The sequence below is a fragment of the Eubalaena glacialis genome, chromosome 6 (assembly GCF_028564815.1).
Source record: "Eubalaena glacialis isolate mEubGla1 chromosome 6, mEubGla1.1.hap2.+ XY, whole genome shotgun sequence".
NCBI classification, from domain to species: domain Eukaryota; kingdom Metazoa; phylum Chordata; class Mammalia; order Artiodactyla; family Balaenidae; genus Eubalaena; species Eubalaena glacialis.
Window position 1 is genome coordinate 69915065 of NC_083721.1, and position 26708 is coordinate 69941772.

Here is a 26708-nt window from a genome sequence, read left to right on the forward strand (position 1 = left end):
ACCAGCCTCCTGGAGTTTCATTAAACCTACACCAAAGATTCAAGGAGACTCATGCATATTTCTGGAGCTCTTAATCTGGTTCTCTGCCCCGCAAATTTCAGTTGCCTCCATCTCTCATATTTCCAATTTCTCTCTCCTCAGTTAGCAAGAGTACTGTATTCTGCTTAGCTTTCCTCTACCCTGTGCTTTGGCAAATACCGCCAGAAAGAAATCTGGGGATAACTTTGGGCTCATCCTAATTGTTTTTCTTCTTTCCTGGATCACAGTTCTACTGTGCCTATTGTCCAATGTCTGAAGACACTTGTTTCATAGATTTGGTTCAGTTTTCTATCGTTTGTGGTAGGAAGGTTAGTCTGGTACCAGTTATTTATTCATGGCTGGATCACCATAACATTTTTAAAATGTAAACTTTCTACTGAATAATAAAATGCATACTGAAAAATTGCATGTATCTTAAGTGTACAATTTGATAAATTTTCTTTTCTTTTTTTTCCTTTTCTTTTTTTTTTGTCTGACCTGTGAGGCATGTGGGATCTTCGTTCCCTTACCAGGGATTGAACCTGTGCCCTCTGCAGTAGAAGCATGGAGTCTTAACCACTGGATAGCCAGGGAATTCCCAACTTGATTAATTTTCATTAATTGAACACACGTGTAATCAACACCCAGATCAAACATTATTAGAACTCCATAAGCCCCCTAGGGGCCCTTTCCAAACATTAATACTACCTAAGGGTAACCAATAGTCTGATTTCTATTACCATATATTACTTTTGTATGCTTTTGAACATCATATAAGTGGAATCAAGTAGTACACAATTTTTGTGTCTGGCTTATACCAGTCGATTTTATGATTGTGAGATTCATCCATGTTTTGCATGTAGTTGTTGATTCTTCATTCTCTTTCCTGAAAACTAGTCCACTATGTGGATAGTCTAAAATTTACTTATCCTATGAACATTCTTATATATGTCTTGTAGCAAACATATGAATATATACCTAGGAGTGGAATTGCTGGGTTAACCCACTCCAAAACCCACCAAATTTATATAATTAGTCCAGACTTACATATCCAAATCTGTTTGACACCTCCATTTAAAGCATCTCAAACTTAACATATACAAAACCATTTTCTCCTCCTTCTAGGTTGGCTTAATTCATCTAGTTACTAATGGAGTCATCCTTAATGCCCCGATTTTCTTTATCCTTCTTGGCAAACCAATCCATTATTAAGTCCCTTGGATTCAACCTCTGATTTATATATGTCTCAAAATTATCCAAATCTTTCTGTTTCTACTATCATTACCTTAGTTGAAGCCACCATCATCTCTGGCCTTGACTAATGTAACTGCCTCCAGACTGGACTTCCAGCAAGCCCTCCTGTCCTCTTCTAAACTATTCCCCACAAACAGCTTAAGTGAGCCTTTAAATATGTAAATCTGATCCTACTTGACACTCTATTAGCTACCCATTGACCTTAAGATACATTCCAAAATACAGTCCAAAATCTATAATGTGGCCAGTAAGAGCCTGCATAGTCTGGCCTCTCTGCCTCATCTCAGCTCAAGTTGCTCCCTACACCTCAACCACACTGACTTCCTTTCAGTTCTTAGAACACATCAATTTCTTTCATGCCCCAACAACCTCAAACATAATGTTCCCTTGGCCTGCAACATTCTTTAAGGCTCTTTCATATGCCTGGAGCTTAAAAGGCACTTCTTCAAAGAGCTCTTCCCTGATAGTCCTGATTAATCTATCATCGCACCCACTAATTTTCCTTCGTAGAACTGATTACGATTTATAATTATGTAATGATTTATGTTTTAACATCTCTTGCTCCTATCACACTTTAGATCCATCGAGTGTTATGTTCACTCCTGTAATCCATTGCCTAACACTGTGCTTGGCACATACTATGCAGTGAGTAAGTCCTTGTTTAATAATGCGTGACCGATGCAAAAGCTGGAAGTGGCTGCAGGAACAGCATCTGGCATTTCTTTGCCAAGGATAGGTGCCTCCCAGTGTGTGGTGGTAGGTGGGGCAGGTCTTCTTGTTCATTCAGAGGGGGCTTTTCCCCCTGCTTGTTCGATAAGTGTTTGCTGTAGGGCCGCCTAAGAAACAAACTGCCTCCAGATACAGGCGGCAGGCGGGAGAGATCAGCCTTATGTGTGAGGGACAGCATAATCTGTCACCCGAGGATTTTGCACTCTCTTGACGTACAAGACGGAAAAACTGCCAACTCCCCTGGAGGGGGCGAGTCGGTGTGTCTTTCCCCCAGAACCGGATTGGCCTGGACTGGCCGAGGGAACGGGGGCGGGGCTTGATCTCGCCGGGCGCCAGCCACGTCTCACGTGGGGCTGCCCGGCGGAACGGCCACTCCCCGGCCCCACAATGCACTGCGGGTCGCGTCACTCGTAGCGGCGGGTTCTGGCTAGACAGGTACGGACCGGCCCCTCCCAGTCCTCGTTTGTCCCTTCTCCGCGTCGTTCGAACCCCTGGCTGGCCGCTTCCCTCGCTCTTCTCGTCCCTCGCCACGGCCCCTGACTCTCGCCCTCGGGACTACAGACCTACCTACCCCGGGCGGGAACTAAGCTCGTGGCGTGGGGGGCGGGAGCGGGGAGTCGTCGGAGTCGCGGAGCTTTGGAGGGGTGGGATTGCGGGGACTTCGTCTCCTACGACTTGAGGGGTCTGTGGGCCGCGCGAACGGCGGTTGCCCTTCGGCTGACCTGCCCGGATATGGGGCAACTCATAGGGTGGTTATAGGGGGCCCGAGGAGGACAGTCGCTCTGGGCTGCCAGCGGTGGGGCAGCATTCCCTGGCGCCCAGGTGTCAGAAACACGGTGATCCTCCTAGGCTGTTTAGGTGGCCCAGAGAGCTTGACGTGGCACTTCCTATTTTTTAGGTAGGGTTACTTTGCCTCTTGTGGGGTTGAATGAGCATTGAACCCAGAATTTTGCCCGCGTTGGCTCACGGAAACCTCTTAAGGCCTTGTTAATGGCACTTTGGGAACGATGTGGCATAAAGGAGACCTGAGCAATTGGCTCGACAAGTGGAAGAAGGTTTCGAAATAGGAGGCTGAGCCCCAGCTGGCTTAAATCTCTCTGAAAGTGAAAACAGCTTTGGCTTTTTCTCCTATTTAGTTTCCTGGATCTTCCACCTGAGGCAGTGGGAGAGCTTGAGATCCAGTTCCTCCTATGCCTCTTCAGCCAAGGCAAAGCCCAGGGTTACAGTGTCAGCCACCAGGCGGGAGATGTTGGGATCCCAGCTAACAGGTGGAACAGCCACTTTTTGAAACGCTCTGAATCACATTTCGGGTTACTGGCATTTGCTCACGTTCTAAGATAATAAGGAATTAAGCAATACCTTAAACAGTACCTACAGTTTCTGGTGTATGAAGGTTGTAGTTCAGTATTTGAATCTGACATCTGTGACCATGCCCTAACTTAAGGGACATCTGGGCATTTCCTGTGTTGAGAACCATGATCAGTTTAGTGCTTTGTGTGTGTGTGTGTGTGTATGACTGATTCTTAAAAATCTAAGTATATTTTATACTGGTGTGTGAACAGAGCCTAGGTCTTTTCAAAGGGGTGCCTGTGACCTCCCTGTCCATGTAGTTGAGTAAGAAGCTTGAATATGTTGAGAGGCAAGACTCATAGGGTGGTTAGAATTAGGCTTGACTTTAAATCTGTCACTTGGTAGTTTAGGGATTGAATAAATTACTTTTCTGGGCTTGAATTTCCTCAAAGGTAAAATGGAACTGATAATACCTACCTCACAGGTTATTGGAAGGCTTAAATGAGGTAATGTGTGTAAAGTGTCTGGTAAATAGAGAGCAGTCAATAAATAATAATAGCAAACACTTAATATTGCACTCTCAGTCTGCAAGGCGATGTTTCGGGTTCCTTACGTGTTCCTATGAGGTAGATACCATTAGCATTTTAAAAATAACCCTATGAGATAGATACTGTTGGTAGCCACAATTGACAGATGAGGATACTGAGCATAAAAAGACAAAGCTTGCTCAAGTTTACACAGTTACTACATGGTGGAGCCAGTTTTTGAACCAAGGCAGTCTGGTTCCAGAGTTCATCCTGCTATCTATAATACTATACTGCCTCTTAAAGAAAACATAAGCTGTTGTTTAAAATTGTTATTATTATTTCAAAATGAGTAGCTAGATAGTTTCTGTATCACTGGGTTCTTGCCCCTTGTTGGTTATAGGAGGAGCACAGTGATGGAGAGATACAAGAGACTTAGGTTTAAGCACTGTCATATATTAGCAGTGGGACATTGAGAAAGGGTGCCTCAGTTTTCTCCTCTGTAAAATGGAGGTTTTACCTACCTCACTCTTTGTGAACTATGAGGTGTTACACAAATGATTGATGTATTTGTGTATGTGTTGGAGGCCCTCTTCGTAGATGTGGGTATAATCTACTCTGGAACTCGAGGTCTTATACATACTGTGCAGTACAAGCACCTGTAATAGGAATACCAAAGGCTGCTGGTAAGGTGGGGAGCACAGGCCAAGCTGCAAAATAAACTCTGGTTGTTCTTGGTACCCTTTCCCCCTCTTTTCAAGCTCTGTCTCCCAAGTGCCTTCCTGCTAACCTGTGGCTCTATGAAATCCTTCCCTTTTCACTCAATCTTGTCCCCAACCCTGTGCATCACAATTAGTGTAGCTTTCTCCACAAGTAACTCCCCAAGTCCCAGATCTCAGCTAGCACTTTTATAAAATAGTATGTACCAAGGTAGTGTTTCCCAAACTTTGGTAACATCAGATAGGTAATATAATTTGAATGATAAGCAGATGAACTTAAAAAAAAAATTCTCCAAAAATTTACACACACATTTGAATGAAACAAAAGTTCTTTATATGTTTAAATTAGGAGAAGAACCTAACGCCTCAAAACTGATTTCACAGATACTATTACTAAGCATAGGGCAAAAAAATATATCAATTGAAAGACCTGTATTAGGTAAAAAATAGTACAGGTGAGATGCAGATATGGTAAGACTTCTGAAAATGGTACTTGGGTGACTGAAGTTTGGGAAATAATGGACTAAAATAAAATATGAGTGATTAACCTATTATGAAATTTTTTTTATCTTAAAAGAGGCATTTATGAAAGCATCTTGCTGGAAAGTAGATATAAAATGTACTTACATGTTGGGTTTTGTTTATTACTTTTTGAGAGATTGCCTTCCTGGAACCTTGGGCCTACAGTCATCACCCCACAAAGTTCTGAAGAAGACAGGTCAGCATCTTGTTATCTTGGGTCTAAAAGGCTGCTAACCACTGCTATAGGTGTTTGGTGTTGTGGAAGTTTATTTTCCTCAGCCTTTACGTAAATGTTTACCCAGACCTACCTAGATTCTGCTTTGGGCTTTTTCCTCTAGCAGTTGCTATTGGGCAAAGAATATATAAGCCAGCACTCAGATTTCCCTATGAGTTTTCTGCTGCTGTCTAAAGGCATATGTTATATTTTTTTCTGTTAAAGGTGAGGGAAAATGGACCAGTGGCCTAAAAATGTATCTGTGGCCCCAATAAAACTACTACTGCTCTGGAATCTTCCCATGCAAGTGTTTTAACCTCTTCCTTTCCTCAATTCCTACTGGCTCTTCCTTGGTTTTTCCAGCCACCACCTTGCCTAGCCTCTAAGGGTATCCTAACCCTAGCTTGGCCTTGATGTTGACAGATTCCTTTTTCTACTACCACAGTCCAGATAAGATTGGAGTGTGTGTTTGTTTTTTTAAGGAACTGTATTAAGAATTCAAGGTAAACAGAAAAAAAGGGGGGATATATTTATTGAGTTGATAAAAGAGAGATTGCTTATCCTAAGGTGATTGAAGTCTATCTACAAAGTAGTGAAGCCTCACATTGTTCATTGGGCAGTCATCCCAGTTTCTTTTGTTAGTTCAGTGGTTTGGATGCTAGGTTAAATGACTCTGGAAGGAATGGATTTAATTTTTTCTCCTCAGAAAAATCCTATCTACTGATAAATACAAGCAATTCTCTGAAAACCTTTCAAGAATTTAGAAAGGGAATATCACTGCTGTGTTGTGCTTTCCATGACCGGCCTAAAAGTGTGTATTAGGAATATCTGAAAGGCAAGTTTGTCTAGCTATAGTTTTCCAGTTAGTAAAGCGGTGGGCAACATAGCTTGTGTTGTATTTGCTCTTTCCATCTGAATTTCTTTAATTCTGGACCGATGCTTCTCGGTGGTAGGAACCATCTATTCCTAATATCTGAAATAACCCCTGGCATACAGTATGTACTCAGTAAATATTTGTTAAATGAATGGAACTTAACCAGGTTGTTATTCTTTTTTCAGTATATGTTTTAGGAAGTATGAATCATATCTTTCTGTCTTTCAAGTCATAAAAAAGAGTAACTTTGAAGATTACATGAAAGTTGGCACCCTGTAATAAAGATTATTCCTAATATTTCTGTTGGGATCCTAGAAAGATCAGGCATAAAGAATGCAGTCTGCTTTTAAATACTACTAAGAATATGGATGTTTGGAAACTATAAGACACAACCCTGCTCTCATGTTAATTCCCACAGTGGTCATTGTGTTGCAGTATACTTCTGGAAAGACAAAGTTTTATATTTAAATCATAAATTTGTAAGGGTATGAAGTAAGACATTTTCCTAATTTCTTACACTTAGGCTAAATGTTCAGTTGTGGTTTAATAAATTAAAAAATGTGGTAACAATTTTTAAAAGAGATTTATAGTATAGACATAATCCCTTGAGGGATCTCTGCTTTCTTTTGCTACCGCTTTTAGAAGAAAAAAGAAACTGGTTGAATAGGAAAAAAAAATGATTTGGATATGTCATGTTGGAACTTTCGTTCGAAGGTTCCATTATGGTAAAGGCTAATTTAATTCCTGCTGGGTTTTTTTCCTTTTAAATAAATGGAGGAGAAAAATATTAAAGGGTAATGACATATTAATACCTAGCTTTTCCTCAGAGGAAAAGAGGAAAAGGGGGAAGTAAATTTAAAGCATTAGCTTTATTATTTGGATTGATTTTAATGTCAGTCAGTTACCGTCATGAATGGGCACTCAGATTTTAACTTGACATAGCAACAAAATCTAGGGACCACTGGTTTCCAAAATTGGTAGCAGTTGATTTTCTTTGTCATTTTTTTGATATATTACTAACTTAGTTTTTCATTTTTGGAGTGAGATCATATTGACCTAGCTGAGCTGGGCAGGTAAGGATTAATTTAGTCTCTGAGATACAATATCTTGAAAAAAGCCTATGAAATTGTTACCGGATTTTTCAGTTTTTACCAGTTGTGCCTCCTGGGAGAAGTATTTAGTGGCATTGTGCTCTTTCCTGCCTGGCAAGAAAGAGTTATCACTTAATTTCAGACAGTGAACATGTTTTAATTCAGTGTTTCTCAAAGTATGATCCTTAGATAATAAGCATAGTAATTACTTAGGGAATTTGCTGAAAATGGAAAATTCTCAAGCCCCACCCCATAGTCAATGGATCAGAATTTTTTGGGGGAGGGTGGACCCAGAAATCTGCATTTCTAATCAAAATTCCAATGGTTTTTACACAGGGGACCACTGTGTGTGTGTGTGTGTGTGTGTGTGTGTGTATTTTATTGAAGTTTGACTATTTACCTGATTTCTTTCAGACCTGCGTAGGCCTATGCAGTCCTTTTTATCGATTTTTGTAAAGCATGATTAGAATATAATAAAAAAGGTCATTATGATTTGCTTTCTGATAAAAAGATTGAGAACAACATTTAAAGTAGTATTCCTTTAGGACTTCCCTAGCGGTCCAGTGGTTAAGACTCCATGCTCCCAATGCAGGGGGCACGGTTTCAATCCCTGGTGGGGGAAGATCCTGTGTGCCTCATGGCATGACCAAAAAAAAAGTAGTATTCCTTTAGCTTTAAAATTTATTTTAAATAAAAACATTTGTTCTGATTATAAAAGTAATATGTGCTCATTGTGGAACATTACAGAAATTTAGGAAATTATAAAATGATAACAATCACCCATAATACTATTTCCTGGAGATAAGCATTCTAATTTTGTCATGTTTCCTTCCAATATCTATTTCTCTATTTATCCCTGCCTTCTTCCTTCTCTGTGTCTTTATGGAAAACAACATATGCAGTTTTGATCCTGCTTTTTTTCTACCTAACATATAAGCATTTTACCACATTACTAAATTATTTTTAGCAAACAACTTTTAGTTGCATTATATTCCATCATAGGGGTGTACCATAATTTGTTTAACCATCCCCCTATTGTTGAACGTTTAGGTTGTTTTCAGTTATTTCTAGGAGAAAAATGTCTTTCTGTTTAAAATCTTGTCTAATTCTGATTATTTTCTTTAAGATAGGGTTATGTATATAAATTTATTGTGGTCAAAGGGCATAAATATTTTTAAACTCTTGTTGAATATCAACAGATTGTTTTGAGAATGGTTTTTATTCCAATATGTACTTCCACATATACTTATGGAAATGCCAGAAAGAAGTAAGTATTTTTTTTAACAGCTAATTTGTGAAGGAAAGTATGGTATATCATTGCTTTAATTAGTATGTCTTTGATTATTAGTGAGTTACACATTTTTGCACTGTGTTTATCAGCTTTGGCTTTAATTTCTTGCCTAACCCAAATTGTTCATTTTGTTTTAGGTCTTCTCTGTCAGTTGAAATGTCTATGATTTTATCTGCCTCAGTCATTCGTGTCAGAGATGGACTGCCACTTTCTGCTTCTACTGACTATGAACAAGGCACAGGCATGCAGGAGTGCAGAAAGTATTTTAAAATGCTCTCGAGAAAACTGGCTCAGCTTCCTGATAGATGTACACTGAAAACTGGACATTATAACATTAAGTAAGACATCGGTTTGCTCCATTAGAATCATTTGCTTAGTGGTTGTCATTTTAATGAAATTTAAGTGGTCTAAATAGAAATTAGTGTTTGATTAGTTTAGGAGGACTTTTCAAGTCAAGAATCATGTGGTTCTGAACTTATACTAAATAGTATTCATCATGTCATCACCCTTTTTATAGTTTCTCTGTGTTTATGTCTGGCTTTAGAAAATTTTATAGTTTTGCAGATTACAGATATTCTATCTTATAATTGATATTAGATATTTATTGGTGTTCTTACATGCCCAGGAAAACTGTCATGGGAAATATAAAAAATCATACCTGATATCTGCCCTCAATGAATTTAAGAAGTTTACATCCTAGTGAGGGGATGGTGCTCATCACTATTTATTGTAAATAAAGAAAGTAAAACTGGGCAATGGAATAGTGCCTTTATGGTGGTCAAGGGCCTCTCTGAGAGGGTTACATTTGAACAGAGACCTAAAAGATGTGAAAGACGGCAGTCTTAAGAATGCAGTGGATGAAGGTCAAGGCAGAGATGATAGCCAGTGCAGAAAGCCTTCACTACAGATCAAGGGATGGAAAGAAAACCAAGACAATGAAGCAATACGGACAATTAATAGAGTGGTGGAAGGTGAGGTTAGAAAGATAGGAATGGGACAGGTTATGTAGGGCCTTCTAGGCTATGATAAGGGGTTTGGATTGAGTTTAGTGTAATAGGAAGCCATTGGAGAGTTTTAAGCTGGAGAGTTATATAAAACCTAATTTTGGGTTTGAGTAGATGATCCTGGCTGCTATATGAAGAATGAGCTCTAAGAGTGGAAGCAGAGAGATCATTTAGGAGACTCTTAGAGAAGTTCAGGTAGAGGCGATGCATATAACTTGAATAAGAGTGGTAAGGATAAGGGGTTGGATTTGGGCTGTATTTTGGGAGCAGTACCAACAAATCTTCCTAATGGATTGAAGTGGAATGTGAGGGAAAGAGAATAATCTGAGTTACCTCTAGATTTTTGGCCTAAAGAATGTCCGTAATTACTTGGATAATGGGACTGAAATGAGCAAGACTGGAGGATATGTGTTTCAGTGGTAAAAATCAAGAGTTCTGTTGGACTGTTAAGTCTGAGATGTCCATTAAACATCCAAAGGGGACTTCAGGTAGGCAGTTGGATGTATAAGTCTTAAGTTTAGTGAAGAGAAGGACAAGTGTGGAGATGTAGATTTGGAAGTCAGCTTACAGTTTATAATTAAAACCATGGGAGTAGATGAGACCAAGTTGGAGAGCATACACATGAAACAGTTAGAGAACAATTAACTCGAGCAATTTGATACTGATTGTGCATACAGTGGGAAATCAGATAAGAACAGAGTCCATATGTGATATTAAGGAGAGGGCTTCGTTACTGAGATGAGACATGAGCCATGTCCTGGAGAATTAGTAAGATTTGGCTAAGGCAGAGAGGAGGGCAATTCCAGGTGTAGAGAGGAGGCGGAAAAAGTAAAGACTGTGACTTAGCATGGTAGGTGCATTAACCTGCTTGGCCTGGTGTAGTGAATGGTGATTTAGGGATAATTATGGGAAATGTGAGATACTTAGCGTGGGGCCAGATCCTGGATTTCCCTGCAAGTTCAGGTTGAGGGATGTCACTTTGATGATGTAATAGGTTATAGGAAACTCCTGCTGCAGGATTGAGGGAAATGACTTGATAAAAAGCAGTGCTGAGACAGTGAAATAGAGGGTGAAATGGAAAGTCTGAGGAGAGGAGAGGCGTCAACTTATAATTAGGGCCTGAACTAGTAACATACAAGTGCAAATGAAAAAGAAAATGCCAACCAGAAAGACACTTCAGAAGAAGAAACGGTTGAGCCTGATAAGATAGAATACCAGAGATGAAGAGAAGGAAGGGACAAATATGACTTGGAATTAGAATTGGACAGAATGAGATCTTTGGAAAGGGTTGCTTATGGGGTGAGGGAGAAGAGGAAGACAGTGAAGCTCTATTTTGAGCATTTTAATTGAGGTTATGACAAGGCGTCCAGTTGAGGTGGGATAGAGATTTTGGAATCATTCACATAGAAATTGAAACTGTGAGGGTAGAAATGCCCACTGAGTTTCAGAGAGGCCCAGAATAGAACCTTAGAGAAGGTCCATATTTACTTGGATTACCTGGGATAATAGGTATTATCTTTAATTGGGTTTTCTGAGAGTTTTAACTAGAAAATGTGGTGGTGGTCATGGTAGTTAAAATATATCTAAAACGATGTCTCAGTGTACTTCTATTTTTTGAAGAAAAAGCCTGAGGCATTCTGATATTTAATAGGCTCTTTTAGTGCTCTGGGTGTAGTGTTCTGAGTTTCAGTTATTGTATAGTGTTGTAGACAGATACCAGCATTAGAGAAGATTGGCTTGAATGTGTATTAATTCTGGCAGATATCCTGGACTTTAAAAAAAAAAAAAAAAAACTTCTTTGCAAATGTTTTTTGTTCCTCTACCTATTGTCTTAAAAGTAGAGTAGAATGTAGTAAAGTGTTAACACCCCTCCAGTGCCCAATGCTGTTTAATTGTTGTGAATTCTAGATTTTGTATTATTTATTTGCACCCCATGTTATTCCACAAAGGATGTGAGGCAATTAAAAAAAAAAATTCAAGAGTACAGGTAAGGGAATCATATGAACGAAAAAATAAACATAGAATAATAAACTGAAGTAACATTTTTTTCTGGAGATGCAAACTATGTAGTTTGTTCATTTTTTAGAAAAGAGCTACAAACATTGTTCTGAACTTCCTTGGGACCAAAACAAAGGGGGATAATGGATCATTTATAGGATTCACAGTATCCATTGGATAAAAACGTTGTTTTTCATGTTACTGAAAACTGATATGCATAAAGAGAGACAGAATTCGGATAACATTCTTCCAGGAACCATAACAATGAGCTTTTTATGATTTTTCTTATAATATTCCTTAGTGTAAACAAATAGCATGATGCAAAAAGCAATTTATTAGTGAGTTTAGGAGTGGGGTGAATCACAGAGGTCTAATCAGCCTGATCGAAGAATACAATTTAGAAATGTCTAAAGGATTAAATAGATTACATGGCCCCCAGAACCACACATAGAAAAGCCTCTTTGTGTATTTTTGTAGACAAGTTTTAAAAAAGGACAGAGAATTTTCAGTTCTAGTTCCTGACAAGAACCTGGATTTCATATATTTTCTATTATTGATTGGAAGTCTTGTTAGTTGGTTTCTAGTTTATTGAGGTTTTTATGCTATATGACAATAAATTTAGCCTGAAATATATAAAATTGGGAATTTATGTGTTACCTGACTTATTTAAAATTCTCATAGGACACCTCTTTTTTTTAACCACCATGAGTTTGCCAGATAAAACTCACAGATCTGCAGTAGTTGTTGTAGCACAGCATGAAGCTGGCACCAGTCTGCTTTCTCAGCCATGTTTTTAAATGCTTCTCTTTCTTTCAAAGCCCAGCTTATAGCTTGTGTCTTTTGAATCACCTTCTGCCTCATTACTACTATTTATTGGGTTGGCCAAAAAGTGCCTTCAGTTTTTTAAGTAAAAATAAAAGACTCATTTTCACCAAGAACTTTATTGAACAACGTATTCACCCTTTTGTTCCACTACCTTCTGTCATTTTTTCAGGCAACTTCGTAAGTCCATCTTCACAAAACTTTTTGTCTTTTTGAGCAAAGAACTGTTCCAGGTGCCTTTTATGGTCTTCCAGGGAATTGAAATTTTTTCCATTAAGAGAATTTTGTAAACACCTAAATAAATGGAAATCCGAAGATGCAACATCTGGTGACTACAGCGGATGAATCAGAACTTCCCAGCCAAGCCATAACAGTTTTTGCCTGGTCATCAAAGAAACACGCGGTCTTGCGTTATCCTGATGGAAGGTTATGCGTTTTCTGTTGACTAATTCCGGATGCTTTTCGTGGAGTGCTGCTTACCGTTGGTCTAACTGGGAGCAGTACTTGTTGGAATTAATAGTTTAGTTTTCCAGAAGGAGCTCATAATAGAGGACTCCCTTCCAATTCCACCATATATATACAACATCACCTTCTTTGGATGAAGACCGGCCTTTGGTGTGGTTGGTGGCGGTTCATTTCGCTTGCCCCACGATCTCCTCCATTCCACGTTATTGTACAGTATCCGCTTTTCATCACCCATCACAATTTGTTTTCAAAACAGAACGTTTTCATTATGTTTAAGTAGAGAATTGTATGCAGAAATACAGTCAAGAAAGTTTTTTTCACTTAACTTTTGTGGAACCCAAACATCAAAGTGATGAACATAACCAAGCTGGTGCAAATGCTTTTCAACACTTGATTTGGATATTTTGAGTCTGTTGGCTACCTCCTGCATGGTATAACGTTGATTGTTCTCAATTAATGTGTCAATTTGATTGCTATCAACTTCAACTGGTCTACCTGACCGTGGAGCATCGTCCAGTGAGAAATCTCCAGCACAAAACTTCGCAGACTACTTTTGATGCGTTTGATCAGTCACAGCACCTTTTCCATACGGTGCACAAATCTTCTTTTGCATTTCGGTTGCGTTTTTACCCTTCTTGAAATAATAAAGCAAAATATGCTGAAAATGTTGCTTGTTTTTTCTTCCATCTTCAATATTAAAATGGCTACACAAAAATTCACCAACTTTGATAAGTCTTTCTTTAAATGTACGCTGATATGACAGCTGTCACATACAACCTAACAAAATTGTTTCGAATGAAGTTAAAGACAACTAAGTGCTACTAGAGCCATCTTACAGAAAAAACCAAATGGAACTTTTGGCCAACCCAATAATTTCTTTAGTGATCTTACTCCCTTCACGGATTGCCTGTAGAACTTGTTGACTGACTTTTTCATCATTTTTTTCTTAATAATATTTTTTAAAATTTCTATATCCACTCTCTACAACTAGGTTGTAATTCATTGAGATAGTTGATGTGCCCTGGCTTATATTATTTTTGATTCCTCATCTCTTAGCATTGTGGTTTTCAAATTTGTACAGAAATTGAGGGGCTCTTTGCAGAATACCTCTGAGAAGCAAAGCTAAGTGTCTGATTATGTGCTAAATCAGATGGTACCTCACATTAGATTCTAGTTGAATAGGTAAAGGAAGTCCAAAGTTTTAAGAAAAAAAAATAGGTAACATTTAAAATTGCAAAAATTCATTTAATTTTCTCCCCCTATGTATTGGGAAAAAGATGAATTTCATCAGATTGTAGTAGCTGAATAATTCAGTTCAGCTAATGGAGCACATTTTGTGGAGCCTGGCTTGTGCTGGCACAATGCCTTGCATATATCATAGTAGCTGTTACATGAGGGATGGTTGTTTGTGGGGTATGGCAGGATTCTGAGTGCAATGGAGTTAAGTCTTCATTTTCCCCAATATTCTTCAACTTGACTTATTGATTGGGGGTGGGGGTGGGTGGATAATCCAGTTTTGTGATTTCTTTTCACATTACATAGTGATATTATAATTCTCTGTATAAAATTTTAAGGAATTCATCTGTTTTATTAGTTGAAGGATACTTAAATTGTAATAAATGTTTAATAGATAAACTTATGTTACTACTTAGGAAACAACAGTGACTAAAGCAATAATTATGAACCATATGAAAATTAAGTTGTGTCTTATGAGATCTTAAAACTTTGAGATTGGTTTTAGGTGTTTAAAAATCATAGTTGTACATTTTGATAAACGTTGAGACACTGATCTTATGAAAAGACAAACACTTTGGGAGGTCAGTCATACTCTGTTGTGAGTTTTAGTGCAAGAAGTGAAATTCCTTAGTTCTTTCACGGTAAATTCATTTGAAGTCTGATAATGGCTGTGAGCTTCATAGGTTCTCTCCTTACCTGAGGAGTCACTTTCTTCATATTTGTCCCCAGACTGCTACCTGCAGCCAGGAATGCTGTTTTAGACTTACCTGACTTTTGGTTTTTGTTTCTGGCTTTTATTTCACTCTTTGGTGGTATTTTCTGATTACGGGAGTAACAACTTCAACAAGGACCCAGTTATTAAGTACCTGCAATGGCCAGGCAGTTTAGTTACTTTTCATTAAATTTTGCAACAGCTCTGTGAATGGCTTTTAAATAGAACTTTTCCCCATTGCCAAGGGCAAAAACACAACTCACACTAGCTTAAGCAAAAAAAGGGTATTGTGAAGGATAGGCCAGTTACCTAGTTGGCTGGAGCCAGGGAATCAGATGTTATCAGGAATCTTTCTCTCATTTCTCCAGTCTTTCCTTTTGCAGATAGATATTCTGCACATATTGGAAGACGCTGCACAGGTAGCTCCAGGCTTACTTCATTCCAGCTGGGCAACCCCACTGCCTCCATGTTTCAAGAAAAGGACTTCAATTGGCCTTGCTGTGTCATGGCCCATTTCTGGACTAACATTGTGGTTGGAGGGCTAAGGTACTCTTAGTTGGCCTGGCCTGGATTACATGCCCACCCGTTTGATGGGCAGCTTTATCAAAGCCATATAGAATAGGTGGTGGGGCTGGAAATAGTTCTCCAAAGGGAAGGGGAGAAGGGACGCTGGGCAGATAGCCATTATAGTACTACCACCCCTATTTTCAGATGAGGGAACTGAGACTTAGGGATGTAAAGAAACTTGTTCAAAGTCACAAAGCTAATAAATGGTATATGTGACATACAGTCTTTTTTTTTTAAATAAATATATTTATTTATTTATTTATGGCTGCGTTGGGTCTTCGTTGCTGTGTGCAGGCTTTCTCTAGTTGGCGCCGAGCAGGGGCTACTCTCCGTTGCGGTGCGCGGGCTCCTCATTGCAGTGGCTTTTCTTGTTGCAGAGCACAGGCTCTAGGCACGTGGGCTTCAGTAGTTGTGGCACGCAGCCTCAGTAGTTGTGGCTCATGGGCTCTAGAGTGCAGGCTCAGTAGTTGTGGCTCACGGGCTTAGTTGCTCTGCAGCCTGTGGGATCTTCCCAGACCAGGGCTCCAACCCACATCCCCTGTATTGGCAGGCAGATTCTTAACCACTGCGCCAGCAGGGAAGCCCCATACAGCCATACAGTCTTTTTGCTTCAGCATTCACATTATTCTCTGATAAAAGATGGAGTTACCTCCTTTTACCCTTAACCTCTTTCTTGACAGGGTGCATTCCTAATTCTCCTAATTCTTTTCATTTTATGGACAGCGAAATTAACCAGGGAAGAGAATTAAGTGAAACTACCCTCCCCCCTTTTTTGGTTGAGAAATGATGAGGAACAGAGTATATGTGAAGTCTAAAATTGATGAGATAGCATTGTCTCATTGAAGACAAGGTGTTTGGTGGGGAGTGGGTGTGACAGGGGAATGCAACCCACCAGTAGCTACCAGACCACTTGAGGGAAGAATGTAACCTGTGTTTTGTCTCATTATTAGCATCATATAGCTTTTCTACCGTTTATTATGGTAAAATCCACAGCTTTTCAGCACCACATATGTTAAATAGGCTCTTATGAACTGGTCTAGGAATCTAATTACTCTTACAATATAGTTCTGTAGGTGCAGTAAACTTCTGGAATACAACTAACAGGCAAATGAGGGACTATCTACGATTGGTTATCTGAAAAAAGTCAGGATCTTTATTCTCTGGTGTGTGAAGGTGTGAAAGTATTAGGGTTAGTGGGAAAGGGTGAATCAGGAGATTAACTCTGCAGAAAAAGAAAATGAAGGATGTCAAAGGCAAATTTTGTATCCAAGGTTTTGATGGTGTAATCACCTTTGGCTGCTTAAAATCATCTGATTCTCCTTTAGCTTACTCTTACAAGTTGCTATCACCTGGCATATTACATATTAATACATATTTTCTTATTTAATGAGGTTTAAATTAGTGACTAAAATGGGTCTTTTATTTATGGGATAATGTATTTAGCTCTTCACCATTGGAGGGTAATTGAAGGTTGGCTACCTAAGAGAGGAATAAGTGAGAAAATACGAAGTTCCTGGTAGAATGCTGCTCATGGCAGACACTCAATGTTACTGAGTTCTCTTTCTGGTTCTTATCACCTTACTGTCCTACTGATGGCGAAGTCTTGTTTTCACCTTGTTTCTCATCAGATGTATTTGGTGATAATAAATTCATAAGGTATACTGACTTTCATAACATCAAACCCTTTTTTTTTTTTTTGAGATATGGATCTGTGTTTTATTTTTTGAAAAATCCCCCCATATTTTTAAGCAAGAAATAATACATCTTTATACAAATAATTTCCGCATGCCAGGATAGATTGAAAGAGTTAATGTACTTGCAGAACACTATTAAGAGGCCATCAAACCCTTTTTTATATTTAAAAGTGTAAACGCTTTATTTTAGGGAATGGAGTTCAGTATGGAAGGTTCTCTTTCGAAAATAAAATTTTTCTTATGCTTAGCAATTTTAAGAGTAGACTAGAGATTTCATGTCCTACTGGAGAACTTTTCTTCACCCAGGAAAGCTATTTACTGGGTAAATATGACTACAAAGGATAAGCAGATTTCCTGTGTGCAATGATACAGTAGCAGAATGAAAACTATATGTAATACAAATATTATTGCTGTTTCAATTTATAAATAGTTTGCTGTATACTTTGTCATTTGGCATGCTAAAAAATTCAGTTTTGTTTCTTTAATCTTGTTTTATATATCGTTTTAAGTGTATTCCCAGTACCTAATTGCAGGCGCCTGGCGGGCAGGGACTTGGTCTTTGACATCAGAACCTATAGAGTAGAATGCTGGACATATGTTAGGTGCTCTATTATTTGCTGTGGGGAAGATCATCGTTTTCACTTATTATTTAGTTTGGTACAGCAAGCCAGCAAGTCCTAATAATGTCGGTGTTTAATTGGTGATGTCTAAAATTTTTTTGACATTTCATAAATAAAATTAGATACCAGGAAAAGTTTAACGTCTAAAACCACTTATTCGTTTTGTTGGACTTTAGGAATCGCTTGAGGTATGGCCTGCTTGGATACATGATAAAATTAGCTTTTAAACAAAGTGATTGAAAGAGGTAAATCCTTCTTACCTGGAGTTTGAACTTCCACCAGCCTTACCTGTTCAAGACACACTTAATCTTGGAAGGCCCTAAAGAAGTTCCTAGTGTGTGTGCTGTGGAGAGGAACCAAAGATGTAATGAGGTTGGATAAATTCCTTGGCCAGAAGAAAGGCAGTAGCTATAGAGATCAAATCCCATTGGTCCCAAAGCACAGAAGTGGAAGGAAATAAAAAAGAAAAAGGAAATTAGAGCAAAGTAGGAAGAAAACAATGGCAATTTAAGAATTGTGCTCAAGGTGGAGAAAAGAAGACTTTTGTTGTTGTGGGATTAGTAATGACAGTGATAAAAGGAAAGCAGACATACTTGTTAGACCTTTATAACCATCTGGAGGTACTCACTGCAGAGGTGAGTAATTCTACATGGTCCCTGAGAACAGCCCTGTGTTTTAAGTAGGGGGATGTTGAAGACTCAGTGATCTGAACTCAAGCCTTCTGGTAACACTGACCTGGAAGAGCAGGTGAAGTTCTACTCTCTTCTGTCATTTGTCAAGTATTTATTGACCTTCTTCTTTGTGTAGATACCACTGAGCTGTGCAATTATCTGTGCACAATATACTAAACAAATTAGGTATAAATGAGTAAATGAATGATGCCATCTATGCACTCATTTATTTACTAATTTACTGAGCACTTATTGTGTACTAGACATAATATTCTGGATGCTAAGAATACAGTGGTGAACCATAAAGAAATCATCCCTGCTCTCATGGAGCATAGATATTAGTGAGAGAGACATTACAACAAACATACAAATATATAAGTACGAGCTGGGTTAGTTACATGAAGAAAAATAACAGGTGCTTTGTTTACAATAAAATAAGAATGAAATTAGATAAAATATGTAATATATTTAGCAAAGGGCCTAGTTCATACTAAGTGGTTCAGTAAACCGTACCTGCTACTGTTACTATTACTACTACTTCTTTTCTTCCTCCTCATCAAGGCAGAAGGATAACAGCCAGATTGTCTATAACAAGTGAACTAAATGAACCTGATGGACAGGCTAAAGGCTGCACAAACTGGCATGCCTCTAGTGACGTTAGACTATTTCATGTGAGTAGTCCTCAGTGCGATGGTAGGAGTCTTTCAGTTTGTCCCAGTGATATGAAAAAGCAAAACTTTTGATAACAAAGGTAAATCGACAGAGCTGTATGTACTTTTGGAAAACTGGCTTTGCATTTCAAATAAAGACAGTATTGTAAAGGTAAATTCACTATGAAAAGTCATAATACTATAGAATATAGCGTTTTCAGAGAGTATCATGCATTTATAGAAAAATAAAGACTTTGGAATAAAGACTCTCTGAAAACGTTAACATACAATCTTAAAAACATAGGATTTTTTTTTTTTAATTTCACAAAAAATTCTCCAGTTAGATTGAGCGCAAGCAAGAAAAACCATTTGGGATAAACTCACGTAGGTGTCTGTGGTTCACTCTTATTAATATGGAAGTACAGTAAAACCCTGTTATAGCACAAAAGATGGAGCCTAAAAGCTTCAGTCATCTTATTGAAGGATAGTGAAATAACTCCTAGCTAGCCACTTGGAAGTTCCAAGCGTGTAGAAGCCAATCACCAATTGTGTTTTATCCCAAGTCAAGTTATTGTAAGATATATTTGAATGCTAATGACATGTCAAAGAATTTTGATAATGACAGTGAAGATTATTTTGGAAAGGGAAAAGTACTTGGGAAAATTATACTTTGATTTTCGCATTAGTTGTCAGTTTTGTAGGAAAATACAGTATGTTATGGCTAAACTTTTTTGACTGTGACCAATAAGAAGAGATGCATTTTACTTTGTGACCATTACTTAACATACAAATAGGATAAACAAAAGTTTTATGAAGCAATAAACATTCCGGTATTTTCTGTTATATTCTATTTCCATTTTTAAGAAAATGCTGTGTGTAATTCACTAAACTAATTTTATGATCTACTAGTGGGTCACAACTTGCAGTTGGAAAAACATTGCATGAAATGACTATGTGTTAACCTGGAATTCCTTTCTGAAGTTCCACTTATTCCAGAAGCATAAGATCAGCACAATTTCACTAGTAGTATATCCCACACCGTTAATAATAGACGATTAATAGGTGCCAACTCCTCATCATTTGACTGCCTTGGATGGTCTTTTAAGAAAGAAAGATATATATACATTTGCTTGCATATGCATAAACTCTCACTGGAAGGATACATACGAAATTAATAATAACATGAGTTGCCAGAGGGACAGAGAACTGGCTATGTGTGAGCAGAGGTGGGAATAAGACTTCCAAGTATAGTATTTCCTTTCATTTTTCATTCTTTTAAAATTTGGGTCATGTGAATATATTTATTTTAAAAGTTAAATTAAAAATAATAAATAAATTCTACTACAGTATTAGAGAAAAGAGGGGAGAGGGGGACTCCAACATGGATCAGGGTTTGGCAGTAAAAATTGCTGTGATAGATTAGCAGTGTCTGGCATGGGAGTGGGAGTTACAGCCTGTATGCTCTGTTTGCTCCCCTTGATCTAGACCAGAGCTATGTTGATAGTACCATGAAAGAATGTTTAAGTGACTCGTTAAAAAGGGTTAATTTTTGTCCCATACTCTGCTTGTTACAGGGGAGTGTATACTTTATTTTAGAAAGTTTTTTTTTTCAATAGAAGATGGTTAATTTAAACATTTTTGTTTTTAATTTTTAACTTGTTATTTAGAAATACTTTCAAACTTTCAGAAAAGTTGTACAAATAAGAAAATTACAAATAATACTTGTTCCCAGACTCACCTTTTGTTAACATTTTACCCCATTTGCTTTATTGTTTTATCTGTCTACCTATCTATCTGTCTGATTTATTTTTGTCTGAACCATTTGAGAGAAACTTACAAATACCATGCCCCTTTATTCCTAACTACTTCAAAGTGTATTTTCTAAGATTAGGGATATTCTCTTACTTAACTATAGTACAGTTATCAGGTCTATTAAATTTAATATTGATACCATACTTTCACCTAAACTACTGTACTGCCTGTTTTCCATTTTTGTCAGTTGACCCAGGAATATCCTTTACAGCATTTTTCCCCCTCTCTGGCACAGGATCCAGACTAGGGTTAGGTATTACATTTAGTTGTGTCTCTTTAGCCTCCTGTGATCAGAAACATTTCCAAAGCCTTTATTTCTTTGTTTACAACATTGAGGTTTTTAAAGAATACAGCACCCCCATCCCTCTTTAAAGAAAATAGAATGTTGATTATTCTGATGTTCCTTCATGATGTTCCTAGATTCAGACTGTGCATTCTTAGCCAGAATACTACATAGTTGACATGTTTTACTGAGGCACAGGAAGCCCATCTTCCCCTCATTAGTGATGTTAGAGTACTTGGTCAAGGTGTTGTCTAGTTTCTACTGTATAATAAATACAGTAGAATTCCCTTACAGCCAATAAACAATCCATGGGAAGACATTGTAAAGCCATGCAAAATTTCCTGTTCCTCACCAAAATATCCACCTAGATTTAGCATCCATTGATTATACTTGCTTGATCCAATTTTTACTCTGTGGGTGGCAAACTGCTGATTTTTCCAGTCCTAGCACTGTCTCCACATTTAGCAGGTGTCACTCAGCATTCTGCTGTGAACAAGAGTCTTCCTCTCTTCCCTTTTGTTTGTTGTTATGAACTCTTAAATTCTCTTCTTTTCCCCTAATGATTCATAATTCATTATTATGTGAGTAGAGGATTTGATTCTGGGGTCAGTGGATGACTTTAGGAGGTCAGTAATCACCTGTGTGCCAGGTTCTGGGTTGTTTCTGGGGAGAGTGTCCATAACTTTCATCAGAACCTCTAAAAAGTTCTTGGTTCAAACAGTGTTAAGTTCCACTAGGTTGAAGAGTTGAAATGTTAAGCTATCTGTTACCCTTATCTGTTTGAATAGTCTTTCCTGATTTCTACCGCAAGTGATAAGTAACTGAAGTTTTAGAATCATAGTATGTGTTCCTCTCTAGATACATTCCACTTTTTTTAAAATTAATTTTTATTGGAATATAGTTGATTTACAATGTTGTGTTAGTTTCTGCTATACGGCAAAGTGAATACATTCCACTTTTTTGTCTACTGTTTTTAAATTACAACTGAAACTAGTATCATATTTTGGTTCCTTTAATTTTTTTTGCTGAAATATGTAATAAATGTTAATATCGTCATTGCCTCTGTAGCAGCAGTTTATGGTGTATAGAGCCAGTCTTCTGAAGTAACGAATTACCTTGATTTAATTTGAAATTTTAAATCCAATGTTTTTTACACTGTAGTTTTATTAGCTCTATGGGAGTGAGCTACATGATGTTGTGCACTGAAAATTACCCAAATGTTCTGGCCTTCTCTTTCCTGGATGAGCTTCAGAAGGAGTTCATTACTACTTATAACATGATGAAGACAAATACTGCTGTCAGACCGTACTGTTTCATTGAATTTGGTAAGGGCCTGATTTTTTTTTTCCTTTTCATTATCCTGTCTCCATTCAGTCGTAAATGATTTTTCATCTAATACTGAGGGGCAGAGGGAAAACTCAGAAAATTCTGCTAGCTTGCTTTTGACAGAATAATTTGACAAATGGTCTATAAATTATGGCAACTTCTTCATTTAGGTGCCTATTTAAAAAATTCTGTTTGAGCTGTGTAGAGGATCATGATGATTGGTTCAAAGAATTAATTCCAGAGGATAATTTTTCAGTGAGAAATTTATAAGCTAGAGGTTCTGAGTTTTGTGTTTATGTGATAGTATTTTTAGGCTGCTTAATGTAGAACAGAGGTAGGCAAACATTTGTTGGAAAGGACTAGATAGTACAATTTTAGGCTTTAAGGATCATTTGGTCACTGTCACAGCTACTCAGCCCTTGCTATTATAGCTTGAAAACAGCCATAAGCAATACATAAATGAATGAGTATAGTTATATTCTAATAACATTTTATTCACACACAAAAAAATCAGCAGGCTAGATTTGGCCTATGGACATTAGTTTGCTTGACTCCTGATGTAGAAGAGGGAAAAAAAGTAAATTCAAGGTGTAAATAGTGAAAATAAAATTGGAAGAAATTTAGGAAATGTCTTTTATTGTTTTCATTAAATTTATTCTTTAAAACATCTGTTCCAGTGGTGTAAGCAATAAATAAGAAAACATTTATATGAACATGCAATTTAAAGTGTATGTTTTAATGTAATTAATTTATATAATGTAATGTAATGTAATTACAACTGGTAAACACTGACAGACTTAATATTTTATGAGATCTGAATCCCTATAAAAATGAAGACTTTGGTTTAAATTTAAAGGAAGCTGTTTTTAGTTTTTTTGTAGAAGCTCTAAGTAATTCCTTGAAGCGGATATAATAGTAGAAATATTCTCACAGTCATGTAATATTAAATCCTTAGTATATTTATAATTATTAATTTCTAAAGTATAATTTCTAGTGAGAAAAACTGATGATGCCATGATATATTAACCATAAACGCAAATAATATTAGGACATTCCATGACAGATTGAACAGTTTGGGATAGCAAATTAAACCGTTTATCGCAAAATTTACTGTCCATAAACATAAACATCACACTTTCAAATGATTTAATTAACAAATGACTGCAAGGAAATTTATTTTTTATTTTACATAGATAACTTCATTCAGAGGACCAAGCAGCGATATAATAATCCCAGGTCTCTTTCAACAAAGATAAATCTGTCTGACATGCAGATGGAAATCAAGCTGAGGCCCCCTTATCAAATTTCCATGGGTGAACTGGGGTCAGCCAATGGAGTCACATCTGCATTTTCTGTTGACTATAAAGGTGCTGGTAAGATTTCTTCTGGTGAGTTCTGGATCTCAATTACTTCATTAAAAAAATATTTTCTAAGAACCGAGGAGCTCTTAAAAATGAATTAATTTATTCTAAAACTTTAAAGTAAGTACATGAGAGAATGTAGAAGTTCAAAGTAATCATTTCTCCCAGTGTTTTATATAGTTGTCTCTCAGATATGTGACTAATCAGCAATCTCAATTGCTTTTAAACAGCAATCTCAAAGGAACTCTTTGCTAGGGAAACATTCAAGAAGATTTCTTGGTACACATTCTTCTAGAAAAGAATAACAGTTTGTTTGTAATATATACCTATAGGCATGTAAAGTGCTTTGCATTATGTAAAAATGACTACATTCAAGGTTAGGGTTCTTGACTGTCACAGCACATGTGATCATCTACTCAGACATCCCCTCCCAAACAAGGAATACAGTTCTCAACAGTTGGGACATGTTGAAGATTTCTGCTTAAAAGTGGAACCCTTGCTATTTTATAAGGTAGCATATGCCGTTGTTGAATTGCTTATTTTAAAAATTCTTTCTTGTATTTTGAGCTAAAATCTGTTCCCTATAATGCCTACATTTGTCTAAGTTCTCTGACCTCTCCCTCCCTGACTTCAGCTGTACTAGAACTTTGATGTTAGCAACTCTGTGTCCTTTCTATCCTATTAGTCTGATTGACTTCATATAAACTAGCCCCAGTTTTCTCAGCCTTTGGTAATTTGAAACCCTCCTCATCCTGGAAGCTTCCTCTTTATATGCTTTTGTTTGTTGGTATTCTTTAAAAATGGCATTCAAGGCTGAACAGAACACTTCATATTTGGTTTGATTAATACAAATTATGGGAGAAAAGGGAACGCAGATTTCACTAAAATGATCCAGCTAGTCAGGAAACAAGTAAACAAGCAAATAACAGTAATAAACCCTGGGGGAGAGGAGGTGGATCAGTACTTAGAGTTGTTAAAATATGTTATCTAAAATGTCCAGCTTCCAATAAAAAAAAATTACAAGACATGCAGAAGAAAAAGAAAGTATAATTCATACACTGGGGATGGGGTATGGTGGGGAAGGCAGGCAATAGAAACTGCCTGTGAGAGTGATCTGATGTCAGATTTAACAGACAAAGACTTCAAAGTAGCCATTATAATTTTCTTCAAAGAACTAAAGAAAACCATGATTAAAGAAGTAAGGAAGGTATGATAGTGATGTCACATCAAACAGACAGTATTAATAAAAGATAGAAATTATAAAGAAAAAGAAACAAATGGAAATTCTGGAATTGAAAAATACAACTGAAATAAAAAATTCACTATTGGGCTCGACAGTAGATTTGAACCGGCAGAAGAAAGAGTTAGCAAACTTGAAGGTAGATCGAGAGAGATTATGCAAGTCAAAGAGCAGAGAGAAAGATGAAGAAAAATGAACAGAACTTCAGAAAAATATGGGGCACTATTAAACACACTAACATATGCATGATGGGAGAACCAGAAGGAAAGAAGAAGAGAGGGGAGCCAAAAAAGTATTTGAAGAAATAATGTCTGAAAAGTTTCCACTTACTCAAAAAATGTTAATCTTCTACTCCAGGAAGCTCAAAGAATTCCAAATAGGATACATGCAAGGGATACACAAATAGATGAATCATACTAAAAATCCTGAAAGACAAAGACAAGGAGAAAATCTTTAAAGCAGCAAGAGAAAAACAGCTTGTCATTTACAAGGTTTAGCACAACAAAATTAACAACTGGCTTCTCAACAGAAACAATGGAGACAAGAAGGCGGTGGGATAACATGTTCAAAATACTCAAAGGAAGAAAAAAAACCTCAACCAAGAATCCTGTATTCAGCAAAGCTCTCTTTCAAAAACAAAGGTAAAATAAAGATATTTGCAGATAAGCAGAAGATGAGAAAATTTGTTGCTGGCAGACTCACCTTAAAAAAATACTGACAGTAGTTCTTCATATTTGAAAGCAAGACCTAGACAATAATTTGAATCCATACCAAAAAGAAAAAAGAAAAATCAAAGAGCAATGGTAAAGGTAATTATAAAAGACAGTAAAAATTCATTTTCTTCTTTTCTGCTAAGTGATTTAAAAAGCGATCATATAGAACAGTGTATATATATCATCTCAATAGATGCAGAAAAAGCTTTTGACAAAGTTCAACACTCACTTATGATAAAAACTCTCCAGAAAGTGGGCTTAGAGGGAACCTACCTCAACATAATAAAGGCCACATTCAACAGATCTACAGCTAACATCATACTCAGTGGTGAAAAGCTGAAAGCATTTCCTCTAAGATCAGGAACAAGACAAGGATGTCCACTCACCACTTTTTTTCAGCATAGTTTTGGAAGTCCTGGCCATGGCTATCAGAGAAAAAGAAGACAAAAGGAATCAAAATCAGAAAAGAAGAAGTAAAACTGTCACTGTTTGCAGATGACATGATACTATACATAGAAAATCCTAAAAATGCTAATAGAAAACTGCTAGAGCTCATCAATGAATTTGGTAAAGCTGCAGGATACAAAATTAATAAACAGAAATCTCTTACATTCCTATAGACTAACAATGAAAGATCAAAAGAGATTAAGGAAACAATCCCATTTACCATCACATCGAAAAGAATAAAATACCTAGGAATAAACCTACCTAAGGAGGCAAAAGACTTGTACTCAGAAAGCTATAAGATACTGATGAAAGAAATCAAAGATGACACAAACAGATGGAGAGATATACCATGTTCTTGGATTGGAAGAATCGATATTGTGAACATGACTATACTACCCAAAGCAATCTACAGATTCAATGCAATTTCTATCAAATTACCAATTGCATTTTTTCACAGAATTAGAACAAAAAGTTTTACAATTTGTATGGAAGCACAAAAGACCCTGAATAGCTAAAGCAATCTTGAGAAAGAAGAACAGAGCTGGAGGAATCAGGATCCCT

The 26708-nt window shown here is 37.2% G+C and overlaps 1 protein-coding gene across 2 annotated transcripts in view; it reads left to right on the top strand.

Annotated features, from left to right (window-relative positions):
- Window positions 1-2391: 2391 nt before the first annotated feature.
- Window positions 2392-26708, top strand: part of SEC22A (SEC22 homolog A, vesicle trafficking protein) — a 65939-nt gene continuing 41622 nt past the window's right edge. Inside the window, exons 1-4 of one of the 2 annotated variants that reach the window (XM_061193176.1) lie at window positions 2392-2436; window positions 8664-8864; window positions 22222-22385; window positions 23580-23774. In XM_061193176.1, the coding sequence (XP_061049159.1) occupies window positions 8683-8864; window positions 22222-22385; window positions 23580-23774 (541 nt within the window). In that variant the 5' untranslated portion in view covers window positions 2392-2436; window positions 8664-8682. Of the gene's footprint in view, window positions 2437-2600; window positions 2900-8663; window positions 8865-22221; window positions 22386-23579; window positions 23775-26708 lie in introns of those variants that run through there. The other variant, XM_061193177.1, reaches the window with a different exon arrangement.